This window comes from Chiloscyllium plagiosum, chromosome 6, assembly GCF_004010195.1.
Source record: "Chiloscyllium plagiosum isolate BGI_BamShark_2017 chromosome 6, ASM401019v2, whole genome shotgun sequence".
Classification (NCBI taxonomy): Eukaryota; Metazoa; Chordata; class Chondrichthyes; order Orectolobiformes; family Hemiscylliidae; genus Chiloscyllium; species Chiloscyllium plagiosum.
The window spans coordinates 117,591,466-117,617,024 of record NC_057715.1 but is presented as its reverse complement, the minus strand read 5'-3'; the positions used below and the strand labels follow the sequence as shown (position 1 = coordinate 117,617,024).

The 25,559-nt window shown below is 45.8% G+C and overlaps 1 protein-coding gene across 3 annotated transcripts in view; it reads right to left on the bottom strand.

Annotated features, from left to right (window-relative positions):
* nup98 (nucleoporin 98 and 96 precursor) overlaps positions 1–25,559 on the bottom strand; it is an 82,724-nt gene that overhangs the window by 11,800 nt on the left and 45,365 nt on the right. For all 3 annotated transcript variants that reach the window (XM_043692564.1, XM_043692563.1, XM_043692565.1), the window contains 14 exons: positions 24,885–25,168; positions 22,805–22,918; positions 21,957–22,095; positions 18,407–18,584; positions 17,412–17,564; positions 16,448–16,624; positions 14,685–14,832; positions 13,804–14,230; positions 11,007–11,236; positions 10,326–10,595; positions 5,459–5,616; positions 4,688–4,828; positions 2,106–2,257; positions 1,569–1,790 (listed from right to left, as the gene is read on the bottom strand). In XM_043692564.1, the coding sequence (XP_043548499.1) occupies positions 1,569–1,790; positions 2,106–2,257; positions 4,688–4,828; positions 5,459–5,616; positions 10,326–10,595; positions 11,007–11,236; positions 13,804–14,230; positions 14,685–14,832; positions 16,448–16,624; positions 17,412–17,564; positions 18,407–18,584; positions 21,957–22,095; positions 22,805–22,918; positions 24,885–25,168 (2,793 nt within the window). The remainder of the gene's footprint in view (positions 1–1,568; positions 1,791–2,105; positions 2,258–4,687; positions 4,829–5,458; positions 5,617–10,325; positions 10,596–11,006; positions 11,237–13,803; positions 14,231–14,684; positions 14,833–16,447; positions 16,625–17,411; positions 17,565–18,406; positions 18,585–21,956; positions 22,096–22,804; positions 22,919–24,884; positions 25,169–25,559) is intronic.

The following is a 25,559-nucleotide window of genomic DNA, read 5'->3' as shown; positions in this document are numbered from 1 at the left end:
CAATCCCACGGTCCCCCTCTCCCCCCAAAGCCCCGTACCAACCCCACGGTCCCCCCTCTCTCCCATAGCCCTGTATCAGTCCCACGGTCCCCCACGCTCCCGATGGCTCTGTGTGGAGGTGATGGCTGAGTGGTATTATTGCTGGACTGTTAATCCAGAGACGCAGGTGACAATCTGGGGATGCCAGTTAAAATCTTGCAATGGCAGATGGTGAAATGTGAATTCAATAAAAATCTGGAATTAAGAGTTTAAAGATGACCATGAATCCACTGTCAATTGTCAGGACAAACCCACCTGGGTCACTAACGTCCTTTAGGGAAGGAAATTGCCATCCTAAACTGGTCTGGCCTACAGATGGATCCAGACCCACAGCAATGTGGTTGACTCTTATGGGTAATAAATGCAGCCTAGCCAGCAAAGCCATTATTAGATTTTTAGATTAGATTACTTTAGATTAGATTACTTTACAGTGTGGAAACAGGCCCTTTGGCCCAACAAGTCCACACCGACCCGCCGAAGCGCAACCCACCCATACCCCTACATTTACCACTTACCTAACACTACGGGCAATTTCCCATGGCCAATTCACCTGACCTGCACATCTTTGGACTGTGGGAGGAAACCAGAGCACCCGGAGGAAACCCACGCAGACACGGGGAGAACGTGCAAACTCCACACAGTCTGAGGCGGGAATTGAACCCGGGTCTCTGGCGCTGTGAGGCAGCAGTGCTAACCACTGTGCCACCGTGCCGATTATCTCGTGAATAAATTAAAAACAAACTAGTCCTGCTCTCCCCCTATAGCCCCTCATCAATCCCCAAACAATTCCTACCGGCCCATTCTATTCCATATTGCATTGTCTTTATTTTAGATATCTAATGAAGATTAGATTGGTTAGATTCCCTACAGTGCGGAAAAAGGCCCTTTGGCCCAACAAGTCCACACCGACCCTCTGAAGAGTAACCCACCCAGACCCATTCCCCTACTCCCTACTGATGCACCTATCACTCTGGGAAATTGCCCAAAGGCCAATTCACCTAACCTGTATATCTTTGGACTGTGGGAGGAAACCAGAGCACCCAAAGCAAACACACAGACATGGAGAGAATGTTCAAACTCCACACAAAGTCACCTGAGTCTGGAATCGAACCTGGGACCCTGGCACTGGGAGGCAGTGGCGCTAACCACTGAGCCACCGTGCCACTCCTCGATCTTTTCCTAAAATGGTTCTTTTTCAAACACTTGATGAAAATCCCTATACTCCAGCAGCTTGCATTTTCTACAACAATCCAGCGTCACCAACTTCCATAACTTGTCGAAGTTTGATCTACCCCCCACTCCCCCGCCCACCCATCTTCCTGCTGGAATCACCTCAAGTCTCTCCTCATAACTACAGAACTCCCATCCAAGTACAGTTTTTCTGAGTGGCTGCTGTAGATTAATGTCAGAACCAAACCATAGTCACATTTCCAAATGTGAACACAGTTCTTTAATATGTGGCTAAGATTCTGCACACAGAATGACTCAAGGAATTAGGGCTGGATCCCAAAGCCAAAGGGTGAACTTACTGAGCATCGGGAATGTGCAGGAGTACAAAGATAGCCCATTCCCAGAGGCCGACTGCCTCGAGCTGAGCAGCGAAGCTGGTGTGCACCATGGTCTGATGTTTCTCCGATAGGTGAGTGTAGTTCATTGCCTGCAGCACCATCCATAGGTGCCAGCTCAATCTGTAATCCAAGTAGTCAGCTGTCACAGTCCTGGGATTGAGCAGTGGGTGCAGCTCATAGTGCCTGGGAGGAGGAAACAAGGATACAGGCTAGTAAAAACGTGAACTAGGAATCAAAGTCAGTACACAGTCTAGAGACTGGGCACATCAGTCAAAATCTGCAGGAGCGGCAGCAGCTCAGGGGCTGACAGCAGCAAAACGGAGTACTGCCGCTCTGTGCGTGGAGGGAGGATCCTAATTAAATTGTCACCAAATGAATAATATACCCAATACTGAGTTGGTGACAAATCCAAGGCTGTAGCCAGAGAAAAATAAGACTTCACTTGCTGAAGGAGCTCTGTTTACAACCAAATATTCTTGACTCTGGAGGGCCACCTACCTGTCGCTGTACAACTTCAGTAAATGGTAACAGATGTCCTGATGGGGGGCTTCGTCCTCTTCGTTCTCAGAAGCTTCTAGGAGGTCAATGTTTGTACCTTCCAGGTAGGGAGGCAGTGGATACTGTGCATACTTCTGGACGGCCTCACTGCCCTGTCAACAGAGAGACTGCTTTAGTCCACGAAAAGCACTCATTGCACTTCTCCCCTTCCCTGAAGGTCTCAGGGAGGGAAATTGGTCAGTAACCTGGCAGATCTTCACCCCCTCAGCCAACATGAACGTTTTTGTGCCCTGATAAATGCTCACAAGCCTGCAGCTTGAAAGGAGGCTTAAATCCTGCTGGAGGCCAGACTGCATCACTCCAATAGACACTGCACTGCTCACTAGGGAATGTTGCCTTTCAGTTAAGAACTGGATCGACATATCGTTTTTGAAAATGTTGATTGTGGACAAGATTAACTACCCTTCCCTCCCAGCGCTTAGGGGCGTGACCTGATGGAGGTGTATAAAACAATGAGGAGCATGGAGAGGGTGGATAGAAAACAGCTGCTACCCTTAGTTGAAGGGTTAATAATAAAGCAGCCCAGTTTTAAAGTGAAAGGTTTAAAGGGGATTCGAGGAAAATAATTTCCACCTGGGGGGCTGGTGGGAATCTGGAACACAGTGCCTGGGGGGCTGGTGGGAATCTGGAACACAGTGCCTGAGGGAGTAGTAGAGGCAGGAAATGGCAACCTTTAAAAAGTACTTGGATGTGAAATCGGAATGTTTTGGCATTCAAGGCTATGGACTGGAAAGTGCGGAGAGATTGGTGCAGACGTGATGAGCTGAAGGACCTCCCTCTGTGCTATATGACTACGTGGTGCTCTCTGGTACATGGGTTGGAATCCTGCCATGGTAGACAGTGAAAATCTGAATTCATTAGAATGTGCAATTAAAATCTGACCATAAAGCCACAGTCAATGGCATAAGAACCCCCCTGGCTCACTCACGCCTGCCACCCTTTGGTCTGGCTGGAAAAGTACTCCTGACACACAGTTGTTATTTAACTGCCCTCGGAGCAATAGTGCTGGCCCAGTTGGTGACAGCCAAATCCCATGAACAATTTAAAACAAAAATCATGTGCAGTCTGAAGTTTTGTGCAGCTACAACACTTCCATCCTGTTGTATTCCATTCCCCTTGCAATAGATACCCAAACTACATTTGCCTTCTGTTTATTACCATCCCTATTAACTAACCTTCTGAAACATGGACCAGGACAGCTTCGCAAGCTGCTGGAGCTGCACTAACATCCTGAGCTTGGGATGTGGCAGCTCATTCAATGGTGTTTGAGATCCAACTACACCACATTGACACCCACTTCCTCACCCTGTTTGTTACTCCCTCAAAGAACTCATGTAGCTTGTCAAATAGGACTTTCATTTGAAATCCATGTTGAGTATTACCTCCTTAATCGAGGTAGATGGATTTCCCCAATGACAGACGTAGGTTAGATTAACTGGTTTATATAAGCACAATTGTTACAGTGCAGGAGACCATTCGGCCCATCTTGTGTGTACTGCCAATCTCCTGCCTTTTTCCATTACTTGCACACCATTCCCATCAAAATAATCATCCCATGGCCCTATTGAATGCTGTAATTGAAGTTGCCCCCAGGTAGTGTATTCCAGACCTGAACTACTTGCTGTGTGAAAAGATTTGTCCCTCATACCACCCTGGCTTCATTTGCATTATCATTTTAAATCACTGCCCTCTTGTTCTTACGAGTGGAAACAACCTGTCTCTAGCTACTCCCTCTCTCTATCCTCTCAAAATCACCTCTCCAGGAGGACAGTCCTCACCTTAAGTTATTCTCAAAACAGAAATTCACAATCCTGGGTTCATTCTTAAATTGCTTTGAATCATTGAATTATGTTGGAAATACATTAAAACAATTGGTTAGGCCACAATGAGAGCATTGTGTGCATTTTGGAATCCACATTAAAGGAGGGACATGTGTGCACGAGAGAAGCTGCAGAGGAGATTTACCAGGATGTTGCCTGGGCTGGAGAGTTTCAGTTATGAAAAGAGATTGAACAGACAGAGGCTGTTCTCCTTAGAGCAGTGGAGACTGACAGAGAACTTGATTGAAATGTACAAAATTGAGGGGCATAGAGAGGGTAGACAGGAGGGTACGTTTCTCAGTGAGGGATCAATGACCGGGGGTGTTGATTTATGGAGGGACGGGGTGGGAAATGTAACGGAATCATTTTTCACTTAGACAGTGGCTAGAATCTGAGACTCTCTGCCTGCAGATTGGGACAGGCAGAAACCCTACTCACATTCAAGTATTTAGATGTACATTGTGATGCCAAGGCAGACAAAGCTAAGGGCCAAGTGCTGAAAAATGGAGTTAGACTAGTCTGGTGCAGACTGGATGGGCTGAAGAGCCTTTTTCCACACTATAGTCCTCTATGGCTCCACTGTCTCCTTAATTTCCTCTATTCACTGCTTGTTTTTTTCAAAATTAAGCACTGGCACCGGAACCCAATTAAACCCCACCCAATTCTGCTTTCGCACTCATCACACAGTGATAACACTGATACCTGAAAGGCTTCACTATACACATTGAGAGCATCAGCAATGGAGGATCTGGGAGGCAGCATATACCAAAGGTGGACAGCCAGACAGCGTTTCCAATCCAACTGCGAGCAGACGTTAATGTAACCCTCTGAAGATACCCACACCTAAACAGAAAACAGAGTGATAATAATCATGCTGGTCACACACGCTGGTGAAACATCCCCATGGGTTCTCAGAGGCCTGTTTGTATCCGGGCTGCAGGAAGGCTACTCTGGAATAAGGCATGGCACTCAAGCTCCATTTTAACTTACCCACATCCAAGGGTTTGCTCTGCATTGGCAAACCCCACCCAATCCTGCTTCACAACTCCACCTCTCCCACCAAGCCCCTGCAGTGCCCATCGAGCCACCCCGCCCATTATCCCTCCTATTTTATCCTGATTCTCCCCCCACCCAGGATGTCATCTGTATCCTTCCTATTCCACTCCGAAATCGCTCCCAACCGACTGTACACTGTTGGAGTCCGACGTTGACACCCACAAAACACACTCACCACATTTCAGCTCCGATTCTACAATCAGATTTCCCTTTGTGTGAGGAAGCTCCATGGCCCACCATTTCCTGCTTTATCTTGCATTTCCCATTCTTACCCACCCCACAAGAACTGATCTGCAAAGAACTGCCAGCCAGTTTCTGCCACTTTCCTTCAGAATTGGACAGAACCGTTTCGGAAAGCCACAAGCTGACCCAACAGCTCCCACCGAGCCTAGTTTTCCTGACCGAGTGAACACTTACTGCTTGCCCAGCCAGAAGAGCAAAGATCTTCAGCCTCTCCTCCTGGATGAAGGGATCAGCCTTCATCTGGTTCCAGTCAGCAAGTTGCAGGTTGAGCAGCTCTCTGACCTGCTGGCCACCAGCAGCCTGAGCGAGCAGCAGGGCTAGCCTGTGATCCCCTGAAATACACAAACTCTAGGTCAGCTCCCACTAAACATCACACTGCACCCACAAACAATTCTTTACTCATGGGATGGGAGGGTGACTGGCCGGGCCAACACTTGTTGTCCATCCATAGGGGCCCTGGGAGAAGGTGCTGGTAAGCTGCCTTCCTGAACCACTGCAGATAGACCCACAATGCCCTTATGGAGAGAATTCCAGGATTCGACCCAACGACACTGAAGGAACAGTGATATATTTCCAAGTCAGGATGGGGAGTGGGTGGGAGGGGAACTTGCAGAGGATGGTGTTCCCATATATCTGCTGCCCTTGTCCTTCTACATGTAAGTGGCCGTGGGTTTGGAAGGTGCTGTCTGAGGGTCTTTGGTGAAGTTCTGCAGTGCATGTTGTAGACAGTACACACTGCAGCTACTACTGAGTGTCAGTGGGGGAGGGAGTGGCTGTTTGAGGATACGGTACCGAACAAGTGGGCTACTTTGCCCTCAGTGTTGTTGGAGCTGCCCCCATCCAGGCAAGTGGGGAGTATTCCATCACACTCCTGACCTGTGCCTTGTAGATGGTGGACAGGCTTTGAGGAGTCAGGAGGTGACTGCAGGACTCCTAGCCTGTGACTTGCTCTTAAAGCTGCAGTACTTAGTAGTTTTGGATTCTGAAATAGTTGTTTCTGATTAATGGTAATTCTCAGGGTGCTGATTTTGGGAGATTCAATGATGACACTGCCACTGAGCGTGAAGAGATGACGGTTGGATTTTTCTTGTTGGAGATGGTCATTCAATACCATGCTCCACCATTTAATAGCTGACCTTCTACCTCAACCATACTTTTCCCACACTAACCCAAAACCCTTCATATCATTAAAATCCAGAAACCAATTGATCAGTGTTGAGTTTGCTAAATGAGCTTCCATAGTTCTGCTGTAGAGAATTTCAAAGATTCACCACATTATGAATGAAGATTCCCTTCATCCCAATCCCTTCAACTCTATAACCAAACCCCCCAAGCTCTCTGCTGCTCCCATCCATTGCTACACAGGTCAGCAGGGAGTTGGGCAAGAAGTGAGGTGGGAGACCCCAAATTATTGGAGCTATCTTGGCCATCTGGTCCATTGGGTTTGTTCTGCCATTCAATCATGGCTAATAGGTTTCTCAACCCCACTGACTGGCCTTCTCCTCATAACCCTTGATACCTTTACTAAAGAACCACCTATCTCGGTCTTAAAGACACAATGTTGCAGAAGGCTTTGGAGGCAAGCCAATGAATTTCTATCCAGGTCTCTCAGTAACTCGAAGTTTCAATGAGACACCCCTCATCCTTCTAAACTCCATAGCCAATGTCCTCAACCACTCCTATGACAAGCTTTTCATCCTCAAAATCATTCTTTTAATCTCCTCTGAACCCCTCCAACACATCTTTGCTTAAATAGGGGGTCCAAAACTGCTCATAGTATTCCAATGCAGTCTGACTAGAAGCTTATACAGCCTCAGCTCTTGTATTTTAGTCCTCTTGAAATGAATGCTAACGTTGCATTTGCCTTTCTAACTGCCACCTGAATCGGCATGTTAATCTTGAGAATCCTGAACTAAGACACTGAAGTCTTTTGGTGTTTCAAGTTTCTGAAGTCTTTCCCCTTTAAGATAAATAGTCTATGCCTCTAACCTTCCTTCCAAAGTGTTTGACCTCACACGTTCCCACACTGTATTCCATATCATTTCTTTGCCCGCTTTCAAAGTCTGTCCAAGTCCCTTTGCAGCCTTCCCGCTTCCTCAACACTATCTGTCCCTGTACCTATCCAAGTCATCACAAATTTAGCAAAAATGCCCACAGTTCCTCTGTCCAGATCATTAATGTATAACGTGAATAGCTGTGGTCCCAAGAGACACCCCTGTGGAACTCCACTGGTCACTGGCTGCCATCCTGAAAGAGATCCTTTATCCCCATTCTCTGCTTTTTGCCAGTCAGCCAATCCACTATCCACGTCTTGTACCTTACCCCTAACACCATCCTATCTTATCTTAGCAGCCTCCTGTGCAGCACCTTGTCAAAGGCCTTCTGGAAATCCAAACAAACCATGTTCACTGGCTGTTGGTCAAACGTGCTCATTACCTCTTCAAAGAATTCTAAGATTAGTCAGTAGTGGACAGCGTAGAGGGTTACCTCAGATTACAACAGGATCTGGACCAGATAGGCCAATGGGCTGAGAAGTGGCAGATGGAGTTTAATTCAGATAAATGCGAGGTGCTGCATTTTGGGAAAGCAAATCTTAGCAGGACTTATACACTTAATGGTAAGGTAACCTTATGTAAGCCTTCTTCTTCCTCTTTACCAGACATTCAACCTCTCTCGTCAACCAAGGCTCCCTCACATGACCATTTCTTTCCTGCCTGATAGGTACATACATATCATGGACACGTCGTATCTGCTCTTTGAAAAAGTTCCACATTTCCACCACATCCTTCCCTGACAGCCTATGCTCCCAACGTATGCTCCTCGTGCTCCCAACGTATGCTCCTCATGCTCCCAACGTATGCTCCTCTTTTTTTTTTCGTTTGGAGATTTGGAGAAAGACAAAAGAATAAAAAATGAATAAAAAATGAATAACAAAAGAATAAGAAGAGTTTGGAGGGATATGGGCCAGGTGCTGGCAGGTGGGACTAGGTTGGGTTGGTATATCTGGTCGGCATGGACCGGTTGGACTAAAGGGTCCGTTTCCGTGCTGTACATCTCTGACTCTATGACCTCCTTGACCATAGATGAGGTATCAAGGCCTCTTTTAGAGTGAGGCTCTGGTTCAGTTTCCTAATTCATTTCAGAGCCACCTCTTGCATGGATGCTTTTACATCATTCCTGTATCTCCCTTGTGGAGCTCAGTATACAGGCCCAGTCTCCTCATGGGACAATCCAACATCTCAGCGATCAGTCTGCTGAATGTTTACTGTAGTCCCTCAATGATAAAAGGGTCCTCCCTGATGCAAGGAGACCAGAACTGTTCACAACATCCCAAGTACACTCTTCCCATAACTCTACACAATTGTAACAAGACGTTTTCAAACTCAATAAGAGGTTAACAACTACGCCGGATATACTGAAACAGGCTAAGAGACTTTACAATGCAAAAAACAGGTTTCAGCTCACCAGCTCCTTCTAGTCTCCCTCCCTCATATGGTTATTGACCTTTATAAAAGGTTTCCATGTTTTTCACCTCAACCACTCCATTTTCACCACTTGATTGCCAGCAAACTCCACGTGTGCAAATATTATAAAATGCCCAGGAAGGCAAATGCAGTGTTGGTGCAAAAGGAAGAAGTAGAGAAGGTACACTGACCCTTGGTGAGACCACACCTCGAGTACTGCTCACAGTTTTGACCCCCTTATTTGACAGAAGAGATTATTGTGTTACAATGTTCCCTTAATTTTTTTCCTTTGCCAATCATAACATCTGATTTTTTTCATCTTTCATTTGCATGCAAGGGTTTAAGAAGGGGCAGAGTTAAACTTCAAATTCTTTAAGTTGTAATTCACATGTTTATTTGCCAATGATTAAAATTGATTTCTTGATAATAAACAAAAACCAGGAGTTGCTAAGAAACTCTGGTTTGGCAGCATCTGTGGAGAGAAAGCAGGAGTTAACTTTGACCCCTTTTGCTTTCTCTCCACAGATCCTTCCAGACATGCAGAGTTCCTCAAGTAATTTCTGTTTCAGATTTCTAGCAACTGTAGTGCTGTGCTGTTATTAGAACAGCCTTTTTGTGTTAAGTTCAGAAACGTGGTCAGTGTTTTCCGTTAACCGGACTGCATCAGACAGCAGAATTAGGGACCTGGCATAATCCCAAGAGCAACGGAGCTGAAATATCACTGCTTTCCCAAATGGATGGTGACAATAACGGAGGCCCAGGCACCAATGATTCTTGCAGTCACAGTCTGCCAATCTGAGAATAAGCTAATTATTCTTACTATTTTCTGTCCAATAACCAATCCATGCCTGCATATTACCCCCTGTACAATGATGTCAAGTTTTATTTACTAATCACATTTGTGGGATATTATCCACAGCTTTCTGGAGTTCCAAATACACCACTTCCACTGGGTTTCCCTTATCTCTTCTGTTTGCTCCAATACACCTTCAAACAGGAACTCCAGCAGCTTGTCAAACATGACTGAGGCACAGTGTGAGAATTAGGGCCAGGCTGTAAAGGAGAGGGTGGGAGGGGTTCGGACCCCTCTTCCACAAACGGCCATGCATCAGTTAATGTCAAATCGGCTTAACAAAAAATCTCTCTCAAAGTTATTAACGGACATGAGCCATAGACAGGTAAATAGAGTTTGGTCACAGATCAGCCATCGTCTTATTGAACAGTGGAACAGTCTTAAGGAGCCTGCTCCTGCCACCCTACCATTATTTTCTATGCACATTTATCCTATCATTGATAAAGATTCCTGCACCTTCCCGATGACTGATATCAGATTATCACCTCCGTAAATGTAACCAAACTTCTGAAGGGATCTGGGGAAAACGGGGTTGTATATGTGGAGTTAGACTGCAGAAACAGGCTTGTGGGAGCGGAATTGCCTCTCCTCCTGTTCTGACAAATTGTGACTTTCTGCTCCTCCTTGGAGCTGGAAATCAGCTAGCCAGGGCTCAAAAACCCAGAGCCTGTTAATGTCACCACACCAAGTGAAACCAGCCAGTCAATACTGGAGGTGCTGTTACCTGACTGCTGTGCAAGTTTGCACGCCTCACTGATTCTCTTCCCAGTTAGATAGCTGAAGACAGCATCCACATGACTCATGTGATGAGACACAGCCACCTCCTCCTCGATCCTCTCCTCTGCAGTCCGAGAGAGCCAATGGGAGAACGCTTTCCTGCGCTCCAGCTGCTGGATGTATGGACTCGGCTCGGAAAAGGCAGCTTCCAGCTCCTTCAGGTTACCCCAGAGAGCCTCACACAGTGTCCATGCTAACGACCAGCCTCTCACAATACCTGCAACACAGTGTCTCATTTCATTTAACACATTCAACAGGGGTGTGCAGACCATCCACCAACAGAATTAAACATCACTACCAGGAGGGAAGTTCTTCTATCAAAACTTCCCCAGGGAGCTTTAACGAAGGATTAGGCTCAGCTTCACCCCCAAGTACCTCCTTGCCTTCCATTTCCTGATTTTCAGCTATTTCAGGGATGTTGGTTACATCCTCTATAGTGGAGACATCTAATGAATAACTAAAACTGGGATATGTATCAGATCGGAATCAGAGAAATCAGAGACCTCAGAGTTGGGGGAAAGCGAGAAGGTGGGGGAGCGGCCCTGAATAAATTTACAACTAAAGAGCTAAGCTGAAAAATGGGGTGAGATTCGATGGTGGTTGCAAAGAGCTGCACCCCCTCATTTACCTTCTGTGTATTCACTCTTGTCTTCAGCCTCCTGGATCCAAGCTGCATACTCGTGCAGAGCATCCACCCCCTGCTGGGGTTCAACAAACGGGCAGCTGCCCTCCGTGCCCACATGGCTGTAGCGCAGAGCAATCTCCAGCTGCTCTGTGTACAATGACAAATCCTGTCTCGCTCGCTCTTCCTTCAACATCACCTTCTCCACATGCACCTTGAAAGGAAGCTCTGAAACACTGTCAAATCAAAACACAGTCACAATTCACATCTTGGCTGGAAGGCTTCCTCACTATAATGCTACAAGGCATTTACTACAACACTGCAGTGTTGGAGAACACAGGGCTCAAGCCACATCTGACAGCAGCTTCTGAGCTGATGCAAGTTACTTTACAACAAGCTGATTATCTAATCGACATAAACAAAGGAGGGGAGGGGAATGCCAGCTGACAGCAGAGGTCTGCTCCCATGCTGCAAATTCTACCCAATATGGAATGTGGATGTTAAGTGATTCATCAGGCACAGCTCTGCCAGGTACAAGACAGTACAGTAACGACTCAATCAAATTGCAATTAATTGCCTTATGGCATTTCAGTTTGTATGTGCAGCCAACTGCAAACACATTGGAGGAAGTGTTAAGAGATCATGAAAAGGTTTCCCCCTCAACTCAACTCATTCTGTTCTTAGGATTTGGGTGATGTTGCTACACAGTGACTTGTAATCTCTCTGAAGACATCAAGGGTCGGTCACGCTGTGGGACTGACGTCACCTGCTGGTCAAACTGGGTAGAACTGCAACTTCAAATTCCCTGACTGGGGAATCAACTTCCCAGAGTTTTCAACCTCAAACACTGGTGATGTCAACTGCTAGTGACCAGATTCAATGAAATTCCATAATTTAAGATAATGGGATTTGAACTGTTTCCTTGTAGCTAGTTCATGTTTTTTGGGGAAAAAACAACACTGTGGAAGAACAAAGATGTTCTTGGCAGTAACAGAGGGGGAATGAGTTTGATAATTTACAAAGAACAGAGACAGAAGGTTGGGCTGGGGAGGGGGAGAAGAGAGCATGGAGGGGAGAGAAACAAAGACAGAATGCACGAGAAGTCGTTCAGGAGGGGAAGGCAGGGTCTTTATCAAGCCTCCTGCCTGTGCTCCCTCTGTGTGGTGTGGGCATGTTGGCCCGGATGCTGTGCAAGAGTTTGTGATGAGGCCCTGTAGCCTTCTGCTTCAGCTAGTGACAGTAAGATTAAACAAGCCAGAGCTAACAGCAGGCAGGGCCAGACTCTCTCAACAGTGTCTCGTACTCCAGCGACAGGAACCAAGTTCAGATTGTCTTTGGCGCGATAAGGCAGCCTATACACTACCTTCTCAAATGACCAATTGGTGGCCCACGTGGAGAGATATTATGTGCTTTCCAACTTTTGAGGCTGTGTTAAAGTACCCAATATCACCGCGCACAGTTCGTGCTCAACATAAGTAACCATAAACAAAAATGACCTGGACAGGGTACAGAGGCAGCAAATGGCCGCAGTGATACAGGGGATGGGGAGCCTTATTATTTGGACCGACTGGGTAATGTGGAGTTGTGCCCCAAGCATGAACAAAGATTGAACCTTGGTTAAACTGGGCAGGGCACTTGTCAGACCACAGTTGAAATGTTGATGAAGAGCTCATGTTCGAAATGTCGATTCTCCTGCCCCTCTGATGCTGCCTGACCTGCTGTGCTTTTCCAGCACACTTTTTGACACTGATTTCCAGCATCTGCAGTCTTTACCTTCTCCCAGTTGAAATGATGTTTAGGTTCCTTACATAAGGAAAGATAAGGCATTGGGGCAGTCCAGAGAAGATTCACTCAGCTGATACCAGGTAGGGGGGGGGGGAGCGGTAAAGGCTAAAACCTGTACAACATTGAAGCAGTATTTAGATGGTCACTTTTGATGCTGTTATACAAGGCGATGATTAGGAGATGCCGGTGTTGGACTGGGGTGAACAAGGTTAAAAATCACCCAACACCAGGTTATAATCCAACAGGTTTATTTGGAAGCACTAGCTTTTGGAGTGACGCTCCTTCATCAGGTGGTTGCAGCTGTGGCAGGAACCAGCACACCCAGATGAAGGAGGAACAGTGCTCCGAAACCTAGAGCTTCCAAATAAACCTGTTGGATTATAACCTGGTGCTGGGTGATTTTTGACTCTGAACAAGGCTATGAGCAAGTGTTGGAAAATGGAATTCGAACAGTTCGGTGCTTGTTTTTGACCAGTGTGACTGGCCTTCTATACAACAGACCCTGACAACTCTTGACTTAGCAAGTGTTGGAAAGGTTCATCTTGACTTTTACCTGATCCTGCCTCCTATGCAAAAGGTCACACCAAGTTTTGCCTTTCCTCCTCTGCTTCCACCTCCATTGTAGACCCATGATAAATCTGACCAGATAGCACAAAAGCTATAACATCCCAAACACAGTAATAGCCAGCTATCAGCGCAAGGTGTTCCGCTTGAAAAGGAGGTGGGGGGGGGGGGGGGGGGGAAAGAGAGGATGACAACGACAAGGATAACATTAAAAAGAGAGAAAATTCCAGAGTCCAAAACCTAGGAAACTGAAAGCACAGGTGCATTTGGCAAAACAAAAATATTTAGTGGGCAGACAAGCAAAAAAGACAGAATTGAACAAATGCAAAGCTGTAGGAGGGTTTTCGGTAAGGGGTCACTGCTGATTATACTGCTGGCTAGCACAGTTCAAACAAATATTGACACTTCACACATTGAGAATCGCACCCCAATCTCAGCAATGTACATTACTCACTGTTTGATCTTTGCTGGCTTTGGAAAGAAGTTATACTCCACACTGCATGGGTCAGTGTCGTATTCTGTCACATGACTCAGTAGCTGGCCACTGTGACAGAGTGTGCAGTTGGGTGCCCAGCCCACCCGGAACGAGCGTCCTGCAAACAGGGCCATGTCCATCAGAAGCTTCCCTTTGCCGTTAGTAACTGACTGCTCCATTGGCACCAGCCTCTGGTGTTGTCTAATCCCCACTGTCTTCAGCTGCAACTCTGGCAGCTGGCTGGGCACACTGAATGTGGAGGGCAGCTGGCCTGCCACTGGCCAGGGGTGAAGGGGCGGTGAGCGAAGGATCTCCACAGCAGTCGGAGAGTGCTGCTGTCTCTGCTCCTGGTGGACAGTGAAAGGCAGGAACTTCTTTGGAAAGGAGCAATAAAACATGCCTCCACCTGGAACAAAGTCAACGAAAGAATGAGAGTAATATTCCGCCTCGGTTATCTTCTGGAGAGAATGATACATTACAACAGGGCAATAATTACAGGGTGGTCCTAACAATCTCAAAGATACAACTTAATTATAATTAGACATGAAATTCAATCACAACATGAAGTGTGCGGATTGTAATGAAACACTAACTGCTTTACTGTTTTCTATCATTGCCATAGTTACAGCCTGGGTTCAGATACAAAGTAAAGCTCTTTCTACAAAAGTAAAGCTCTTTCTACAAAAGTAAAGCTCTTTCTACAAAAGTAAAGCTCTTTCTCCACTGCCCCATCATTGAAAGAACATTTCTGGTGAACCGTACCACAACATCAGGCACCCCGATCAGCAGTGGGGAAGTCTGTGCTGTTAGCTTTGCGTCATTGTTAGTTATACCAATTCCATCAAGAGTGCAGCACTTACCCAGACCTTTTGATCTTTCCCCTTGCTTTAGCAAGATCTGCCGTGGTAACATCCGCTGGCAATGGTCATCAGCTGTCAAATGTGCAAAGTGCTGATTTTGCATTTTATCTACATCCTCATCCTCACTCAACAGCGAGGCCTTCATTACCTGGAGACACACAGAAGGAAATCAAAGAATCCATCGTGTCGACACAGGCCATTCAGCCCATTGAGTCCACACCAACCCTCTGAAGAGCATCCCCCACCCACACCCACCCCCTACGCTATCCTTGTAACTCTGCATTTCCCTTGGTTAACCCACCTAGCCTGCAAACTATAGACAATTTAGCATGGCCAATTCACCCAAACCTGCACGTCTTTAGACTGTGGGAGGAAACTCATGCAGGCACAAGGAGAACATGCAAACTCCACAGAGAGTCACCCGAGGCTGGAATCGAACCCAGGTCCCTGGCGCTGAGAGGCAGCAGTGCTAACCACTGAGCCACCGCACCGCCCCAGCTTGGGTTTCTGATTGTGATCACCAGTTGAAAACCTTCAGAAGTTCCCATTATTAGTGGCACATTGGACTTGTAATCAGGGGAATGGGTCTTCAAAGTCTAGCTGGGCAGCCTGTCAATTTATTTATTTTAAAAAAAGTTGATCAAAAAGTTGGATCATTAAAAGTGACAATGAAAGAAAAGGTATTTTGGGGAGGGGAGGGGTGTTTCTTTTGAGAGATGGACAACTGGGTGACTGGCATCGAGTTATTGCCATGTGGCAGAAATACCAAAGCCAGATCCTGATTCAACCATGACATGGAATTTGAAAAAGTGTCAGGTCTACAGTATAGAAATATGCCCTTCAGCCCATCAAGCCTATTCCAGTCAAATACAAGGACTTTACCATTTGAAGCCAGTATTAGGTTCATAAGGCTTGAATGCTTTAGCTCTGCAAGTGCACATCTAAATTCTTCTTCAATGTTGGAGGGTTTCTGCTTCTCCCACCCTTACAGACACTGACCTCCAGATTCCCATCACCCTCTGGTAAAGGAAACTTTTTCACCTCTCCTGTAAACCTCTTGACCCTAACCTTAAATCTATGCCCTTTCCAAAGGGAAAAGTTTCTTCCTGTCTACATACCCAACTTTATACATCACAAATGTGACCCTTTTGTCTCCTCTGCACCCTGTCACTGCTATCACACCCCTCGTAGAAATGCGGCTTCCAAAACCACACAATGCTCAAGCTGTGGCCTAACCAACATTTTATACAATTTGAGCATAACCTCCTGGCTTTTACAACTCCATGCATTAGCTAAAGGTATAGTGCCTGCCTTCTTGTCCTCCTGTCCTGAGACCTGAAGGAATCGGTGTACATACACACCAAGGTCTCTGTGATCTCGGAGCGCTTCCCATTCATCACTATTCCCCTGCTTCTTCTCCAAGCAATATTATTAGAATCGGAGGAGGAACAAGCTCCTTCTGACCCCCCTCATTTCCACAAGGATTTCAGAAGGTCAGGAAGTATCATCCTGCAATCCTGTCTCAGTAGACAAATTAGTAATAGAGCAGGAAACCAGTCAGGTCAGGTACCAACCCATTCTACCTTGATGCAGCGTTCTGCTACGTGGTCAATGAGTGGGATTTGTGGTTCAGCTGTTATCTGCTTCTGCCTGCATAGCTGCACTCTCTAGGCATATAGCAGCACCTTACCTCACTCCCCAGGGTCACCACAGTGAAGAATGCCGGCTCCAGCACTATGTGCCATTCACAGAGCTCTCATTACCTGAAGAGAGTGGGGGTTGATGCCCAAGCTGGATGCAATGTTGCTGGAAGCGGACACAAGCTCCTGGTCCTCACTGATGTCCTCATCCAGTAAACTGTCCGGCATGGGCTCCTGGGTGATGTCAGCCATATCGCTGTCAAACTCGGTCACACGCCCCAGCTGCTGCATCAGTGGGCTCTATGGGAAAGTGGAGCGCTGTTAGATCACAGAGCAGTACTGGTTCACAGTGCAGGCCCAAATGAGCAGATATATAAACAGCGCAAAGATGCATGCTATTCTATATTCAAAAATTGAGGAAGCTAACAACTCTAGGTTTCATCATCTTTAAAATAAAGAGAAAAGCATTTCCGGTAACTTGCTGGCCACTCCATGTTTGGATGAGGTCCCTTCACAGCCTTTCAAAGTGCTTAGGTATCAAAATGCTTGCGAATGTGACCAAAAAATGAAAGATTCCCACACTGCGAAATGTGAAAGTGATTAACTGCTTTGTCAAGAACACTGGTTATTGGATAAACACGGGTCCCACACATTAGGGAGGGTTCCCCAGGTCTCATACACTCTACGACACGTACAGGAAGATGCAATACGCAAATAAAGCTTTCGCCTGAACTCCCTCAAGCAGTGCATTGCACTGAAAGGTCAGCGCTGCAGGCTAAAGTCTCGACAGTGGGATTTGACCCCATAGCCATACGACTTGACAGGCCAGTGCACTAACCACCAAGCAATGGTTGCTGGTTGAACCACTGTTTTTCATTGATTGGACTGTATTGTTGAAGTCACATCCCTCAGGTTGCTGCAAGTCTTTTTGGTTGGGGTATCCCTGGACATGGAACAAAGGCAGGTCTGTGTAGTTGAGAAAATGATCAGGTATGGGCTAGTTGAATGGGACAGCCTGGCAGACCAACAATGCCATGCTGGGAAGGAGATGCATTACGACAGGCAGAGGGGCTTGGTGGGAAGTTACCTCCAGCTGCAGGTTCTTGACAGGCTTGCAGATTTGGGCTGCCTGCTGATCAGGAAGAGCTGCTGTCTTCATCTTCTTGGTTTCAGCTTTTGAAGTCTGTTCACTATCCTCCTCATCCGAATCCTGAAGCCCATACTTGGAAAAATGTGTTACCTGGAATAGGAAAATGCAGGGATCAAACAGTGAGCTCCAAGGGGTATAACCCCAAGATCGCCTTGGTCATTATAGAGCAGCAGTCATTGGGAGATTCCAATGACCAAAGCACGATAATTCCCAAAGCACACTTCACAGCCAGAGCACTTCTGACAAACCAATCACTTTTTCTAAGTGCAGTCACCATTCCAATGTAGGAGATAGTGCAATGTACTCAGTACTGCAGCACTGGAGGCCCTTTACCAGAGGGTCAGTTGTGTAAACATCCAATTGCAGAGATGAAACACTTCCCCTTACACCGTGGATGCTGGGTAGAGTGCTCTGCATTCGGCCAAGCCCAATGCTGCCTCAAACAATTGGGGATGTTTGAGAGGAGGCAATGCAAAGTGGGCTGTGTCAGTGAAGTGTCAGCGATCTAAACCATGTGAAATTCCAGATTAAACAGCAGCACAACAGGCTATGTCCATATTGAGTTATAAAAACTGCATTGGTGCACTGAAGACTGCTGTTAATCAGAGAATGCCTACAGTTTCAGAGTACCACTTGTACATTTTACCTTCCAGCTACTTGGGTGTCTCTGCCATGTTTGTGCCACAAACCATCCTACTCCACAACGGCAAGTGAGGCAAGAGAAAGGGACCAAGGGCAATAGCAAAAGGAAAGCTGGCCCAGGGGTGAGGAATAGTCAGTCAGCTGAAATCTAAAATACTCACAGTTTATGGCCTTAGTGAGATTCAAACCTGCTCCTGATTCAGTGCACCCTGTGAACATGCTGGCATGAGACTCCCTGGTAGAGACAGGGGAAGGGACTGAAGATGAAATGCAACAAGGTCAACACTTGCCTCGAAGACCCAGGAGCCAGTCTCAGACCTGTACTCCAGGAAGCGAGCGCCCTGCTTCCGCGATGAGCTCTCCAGTCTCTCCTCAAAACCCATCTCCATCAGGCGCTCAGGCGACTTGATCAGGCAGCGAGTGGTCTTGTCAGTTGGCCAGACTCCATCCAACGTTACCTCAGCTCGTCTTTGCAGAGATGAAGGCAGTTAAAGAGAGAGGATGGAAGAAAAAGCGAGAATTTATGGGTGTTATTATAGTGTTTTCAAGAAGCTCCTTTAGAACCAATACAGTACATTTAAAGTGTAATATTCTAAGATGAAACAGTTCAAATAGAAAGAATGGCTTTTGGCTAATGGAACCCATACAACTGCACCCCAACAGAAGGCATCATTTGTAGAGAAACTTTACTAAAGTGGTACTGAGGATATTTGGAAAAATGGAAAGAACTGGGGTTGTTCTCCTTACAGCAGGAGTGGGTGGGACAGCTTTAATAGGTGTGCAGAATTAGGAAGGATTGCTCCCTTGCTATCGATTTTGCTGGGATATTGGGTGGCAACCAGATGACAATTTAAGATAGAGATAAAACAGCCAAGGAAAATAACTTACTTTAAAAATAAGTTTTAGGATCTGGAGCACACTGCCCGAGAGCAGATTCAACAAGAATTTCAAAAAGGGACCTGGAGAATTAACCATCATGGGTTTTTCAGGATATTTGGAACAGGCTTCGGAATAGGAATATTTGGAAAGCTCTTTCAAAGAGTCAGCACAGGTACCATGGGCCAAGTGGCCTCTTTCTGTTGTGTCACTGAATTTTCACGTGAGGGCAGAAAATTTATCAAACAAGGAAAGAAATCGAAGGTTCAGGTGGTGGGGTTGGATAAAGTGAACATATTGCAGAAAACACGAACACAAAACGGTGAACACAATTTATACACAAGGGCATTGATAATAAAAAGGGAAGTAAATGTTAAGGTCAGGTCACAGCGAGAGCATCACATGCCACAGGCCATCCCATAGTGGAAAGAGGACTAAAAGACACAAAGGTAACAGAGATCATTCAACAGCATCAGACCAGCAAGAATGGATTAGGATTACAAAGAAAGGTTCAATGAATAAGAAAGAAAAGTCAAAGATTAGCAGAGAGGTTACTCTCACTGCATGGCAAGTCAGTAACTAGGGTCATATTGAAACAATATTTCTATTTATACAATGCCTTTAACATATAACATTAAACTACATTACGAGGTCAGATAATCAACAATTTGGTTAAAGTGTTCAGATTTAAGGAGTACCTTAAAAAGACATAAAGGCCAAAGTGGGAGGGAAGAAGCTGAAGATATTGTTGCTAATCGTAGAGTGATTAAGATTGTGAATTTACAGAACACTGGAATTACAACAGCACAGATTTCATGGAGAAGTGTATGGCTGAAAGAGGTATAGCATGGGTTGGGTCATGAAGAACTTTGAAAACAAGGTTGACAATTGAACTAAGATGGTGTTAAAATGCTGTTTCTGCAGCATTCTGGTCTCGTTCCAAATTTCCAACATACATATGTATATAGAGGGGGCGGGAGAGCCCACAGTTACTGCTTTTACTGTTGAATTCATGAATTACTGGGACATCAGAGTGTGCCTGGGAAAATTAACAAACAGATCCTGACTGGGAGAGGTCACAGCACAGAAACAGATAAGTGAATAAATTTAAGTATAGTCTTGCTGTTAATCTACGATAGTGAATAGAGTGGGTTCTTTCTTGATTATATGTTTTATTGAGATAAGTTTCTCGATTAAACTTAAAAATACTTCAATGCAAGAGGCTTAACAGGGAAGGTAGATGAACTCGGAGCATGGTTAGGAACATGGGACTGGGATATCGTAGCAATTACAGAAACATGGCTCAGGGATGGGCAAGACTGGCAGCTTAATGTTCCAGGATACAAATGCTACAGGAAGGATAGAAAGGGAGGCAAGAGAGAAGGGGGGGGAGTGGCATTTTTGATAAGGGATAGCATTACAGCTGTGCTGAGGGAGGATATTCCCAGAAATACATCCAGGGAAGTTATTTGGGTGGAACTGAGAAATAAGAAAGGGATGATCACCTTATTGGGATTATATTGTAGACCCCTAATCGTCAGCAGGAAATTGAGAAACAAATTTGAAAGGAAATCTTAGCTATCTGTAAGAATAATAGAGTGGTTATAGTAGGGGATTTTAACTTCCCAAATATAGACTGGGACTGCCATAGTGTTAAGGGTTTAAATGGAGAGGAATTTGATAAGTGTGTACAAGAAAATTTTCTGATTCACTATGTGAATGTACAACGTGCCAAACTTGACCTACTCTTGGGAAATAAGGCAGGGCAGGTGACTGAGGTGTCAGTGGGGGAGCACTTTGGGGCCAGCGACCATAATTCTATTAGTTTTAAAGTAGTGATAGAAAAGGATAGACCAGATCTAAAAGGTGAAGTTCTAAATTGGAGAAAGGCCAATTTTGACGGTATTAGGCAAGAACTTTCAAAAACTGATTGGAGGCAGATGTTCGCAGATAAAGGGACAGCTAGAAAATGGGAAGCCTTCAGAAATGAGCTAACAAGATTCCAGAGAAAGTATATTCCTGTCAGGGTGAAAGGGAAGGCTGGTAGGTATAGGGAATGCTGGATGACTAAAGAAATTGAGGTTCTGTGGGAGACTGGTCAGCAAGGTTAGATTTCATGGAATACAGGGAGAAAAAGTCATTTGGATACAGAACTGGCTCAAATGGTAAGTGAATATAATCCCCATTCACCTGGACAAGTGCTGCGATTTCGGAAAAGGATTGAGTGATCCCTGTGTCAAAAGATGCCGAGGAGTTTGGAAGTACAATAAAGGAACATTGATCTTTGTCACACTCAAAAGAGCTGCTTTGGTAGCTAACTTAAAAAATGTATTCACGTGTACAGGGCACCACTGGTTTTATTAGCCATCCCTAATTGCCACAGAGGGCAGTGAAGAGTCAACCACATTGCTGAGAGTTGGGAGTCACTTGGGGTCAGACTAAGTAAGGGTGAGTTTCCTTCCCTAAAGGACATGAGTGAAACAGAAGGGGTTTTCCAACAATCAGCAAAGGTTCTTATTTACATACACCTATTGAATTCAAATTACACCACCCACTGTGGCAGGATATGAACTTGGGTACCCAGAACACTACCTGGATCTCTGGATTAACAGTCCATTGATTATATCATTAGAAAGTTACATCTTCACTAACAGTGAGGTGGTAACCTGATTACAAGGAATTCAAATATGTGAGTTCTGGGAAGGGGGATCAGACAGTGGAATGCTTTGGGTGAACCTATGCCATGGTTCACTCCGAGGCCAATCCATCCTGGGAGCACTGTGCAACTGCAATGCAGACAGTGGAGTCTGATATTGCTGCTGGGATCTCATTTAAGCTTCAGGCAATTTCTGTTCTTGTGAATTCCAAACACCTACATGGCCCAAGATTTGGATAACCTTAAAATGCCATGTGTATTTCACAGGCCCATCCCGATGCCATAGCATCGCTCAATCTGATTGTTACCTGTTCAGGCCCTCACCCACCGGGGGCTTTTTCTCATCGTCGAGATAAACAATCACCTCCTTCCTGCGGACATGCACAATCTCATCCAAGTTCATGTTGGTTAAGTTCACAACGCCAGGGAAATATATAGACCCGTAACCTGGGTTTTAAAATAAGCAGGTTAACAGCAAATACCTGGGCAGTCACCAGCCTCAGACCATGCTCCCCTACTCCCCCAGCAGATAACCCCCTCTCACCCTGCCCTAATCCTGGGCCTTGCCTTCCTCTTTAACCTCTCTCACCTCCCAGTCAGATTACATTTTTAAACTCCTAACGAACAAGCTTGGGCAGATTTCTCAGACTGGAAAAGAAAGTGAACCAGTTTGCAAGGAAAGGGAAAGTGACTGAACAATAGCTCGTTACAATCAGATTTGTATTTTGGAGCGTGTCACTAGCAAAACACGCATTTACTGTTCATCTCTAGCTGCCCTTGACAGGAGTTGGTGAGTCATCAGCACCATAAGATCCAGAATTAGGCCATTCAGCCCCATCATGTCTGTCCTAAAATTCAACTGTTGCTGATGTTTCTCAACTGCATTCTCCTGTCTCTCCCGATAACTTGTGATTCCCTTACTAATCAAAAACCTCTCCCAAATACAGCGACTTAGCCTCCATAGCTACCTGCAGTAGTGAGTTCCACAGGTTAACCACCCTCTGGATGAAGAAAGTCCCCCATTCTAAAAGAGTGTCCCTTCACTGACGTTGAGCCCTTGGGTCCTCATGCATCCCTACTAGTGGAAACACCGTCCCCATACACACTCTATCCAGGCTTCTCGGCATTCTGGAAGTTTCGCTTGTTAAGCACTCACCTTTGCGGCCAATGGTGAAGTTCTCCACGATACATTCTCCATTCTCGTTCAGTTGTTGGGCCAGTTCATCCATGGAGGGGATGGTATAGTAACCGACTCGAGTCAGCACTATGCCTAAAATAGATTGCACACCATCAGTACCATTTGGATAAACGACAAAAAGGCAAGTATGGTATCACATCATGACTAGAGGGAAAAAATCTCCTGGACTAGCTTTAGTCACAAGCAGGTTCACAGTTTCCCAATTGAGGTGTGATTCGTGTGGCCATGGAGACCGTATTCCATGTTTATTTAGGTTCTGTGAGCCCATGTCCGACTAGTTGAAGGGCTGTACTTTGTTCTATTTCTGCCCCATGCTGAGCTTTGGCCATGTCAGGGAAGGGAGGACTGCAGATGCTAGAGATCAGAGTCGAACAGTGTGGGTGCTGCCAAAGCACAGCGGTCAGGCCGCATCCAAGGAGCGGGAGAGTTGACATTTCAAGCATAAGCCCTTCATCAGGAAGGGTCATGATTTGGAGGTGTCTGTGTTGGACTGGGGTGTACTAAGTTAAAAATCACATTTCACCAGGCTGTAGTCCAACAGGTTTAATTGGAAGCACTAGCTTACGGAGCACCATTCCATCAGGTGGTGACAGTACATTAGCAGTCTTCCTCATTATGCTGCTGCTGGCCCTGCCTAAGGCTGTATCATTAAAACATCCAGGCAGCAGGCTGTTCAGATGGTTACATTAACTAACTCCTTGCCCCTTTTCTGTGGTTATGAAACCATAGAAAGGGCCCATTCAGTTCACTCACTGTCTCTTCTCCAGCTGAGTAAACAAGCCACCCATTCTCATCCCATCTTGCAGCACATGGGCCGTACCTTGCAAGTTAAAATCCTTCAGGTGTGAGCGAGCTGAAAGCTTCTGCTTCAACCTCCAAACTCAGCAATGGCTTCCAGGGTTTTCTCAAGTCACCTTTAATCCTTCTATCAACCAGCATAAACTGGTGCCCCTGGCTCCTGGTCTCTCTGTCAGAACTAACTCAGCTTTGCTGGGCATCCATCCAAGCTCCTCATTATTTTACCAAGTCATCTCTCAGCTTCTTCCATACTAAGGAAAGGAAAGCAAACCAATCCGATCTTTCTTCACAGCCGCCATCTCTCAGGCCTGGTCATATTGTGAAAAGCCTCCCCCTGCCCCATGCAGTGGTTACTGGTGGGCTTGAGCTCTGAAACATCCAGTGGGTGTCCCAGGCCTGGAGCACATCAGCAGGCCCCAAACCAACGGTCGTTTAATTTTGATAAATGTCCTTTTAGTTTTGTTTTGTTACGGTACCCCTTAAGGAGTTAATAATTTGATGATTGCTGCAACCAGTACAAAGCCCCTTATTGAAGCAGTACCTGTTTTCCAATTCCAATACAATCCTTCACCAGGCAACTTGTTGGAGATGGACTGGAGTTAGCAGCCAGTTCACAGCTCGGTTAAACATCAGCCAATACTGCACACCGGGCAGATCGAGCAAGAACAAGAGGATTCCATCCAAAACACAATTAATGAGTCAGTTTGTTTTTATTGCAATGGTCTAATACTCCCATTACTAATGCCAGATCTCTCTCATTATATGAACTCCATTTACAAACTGCCATGTTGGAATTTCAAATTCCACCTTTCAATTATTAGACCATGGCTCTGTAATACTAGTTTAGTAACAACCACTGCTCTAGCTATCCCAACACCACCTGTTTTTGGGCAGGGGAGGGGGGTCTGGGTGGAATGCTATGATAGTTGTTGCGCACACAATGCTGTAGGGATTCTATGATTCTTCTATAGAAAACTCACTACCTTTAGAAGAAATAAGAACAAAGAGCAGCTTGAGATAGCTTCCTCATCTCTCTTAACAGGGCAACTCCTTACCATGAGATTACGCCTCTGATCTCAGGCTCCCTCCAGAAGTAGTGACTCATCTACATTTACCCTGCCACGCTCCTTAAGAATCTTACATACTTAATACCAATTGTCACAAGTGAATGCCCAGTTCCAATTGTAAACACCAGGTAAGAAATCTACAATGGATAACTCTAACCTACGGTGGGGCTCACCTGCTGGATGAGGTGGTAAACTGTCATCTATCTCAGACTCCCTCTCCACACTCAGGGACCCATCGATGTAGCATGGATCTTCACTGCTGCCTTCCAATATGCCATTTCGCAGCTTGTTCCTCAAGTTCATCTCAGTGATGGTATCGTCCATAGCGGAGTTCTGGTGTCTGTTGCTGTTTACACCCTCGGGTGTCTGTGGGATCGGTTTGACTATGGTGTTGGTGTAGCATTTATTCACCTCCTGCTGGTCATTATCCTCTCTCTCCAACCGACATTCTTGCTCACTGTGAGGAGGAACCAAGACGGTAAATCATTGCAGCATTCATTTGTGACAAAGGTGGAGATTGCAGGCAGCACCAAAGGGTTCTTGCTATCAGGAATGGCTCCAGACTATTTTCTGAATGAAATTTGAGATTTAGACTGAAAAATCAACACCAACAAAATTTCTCAACTTACTGGATGTCTCTATTCCAATTACCCAGCACAGGTACGATGGGTCACAAAGCCTCCTTCTGGGCTACGTAATTCCATGGTGAAGCTAGCATGGGGAATTTTGCTCTCCATGTAAGGTTCAATTCCCAAAGTACAAGCTAGGCGTCAGAAGATGGGATGGTGGAAGGTAGGGCGCAGGGCTGGGGAAAGAGGGAGGGAAGGAGGGAAGGAGGGAAGGAGGGG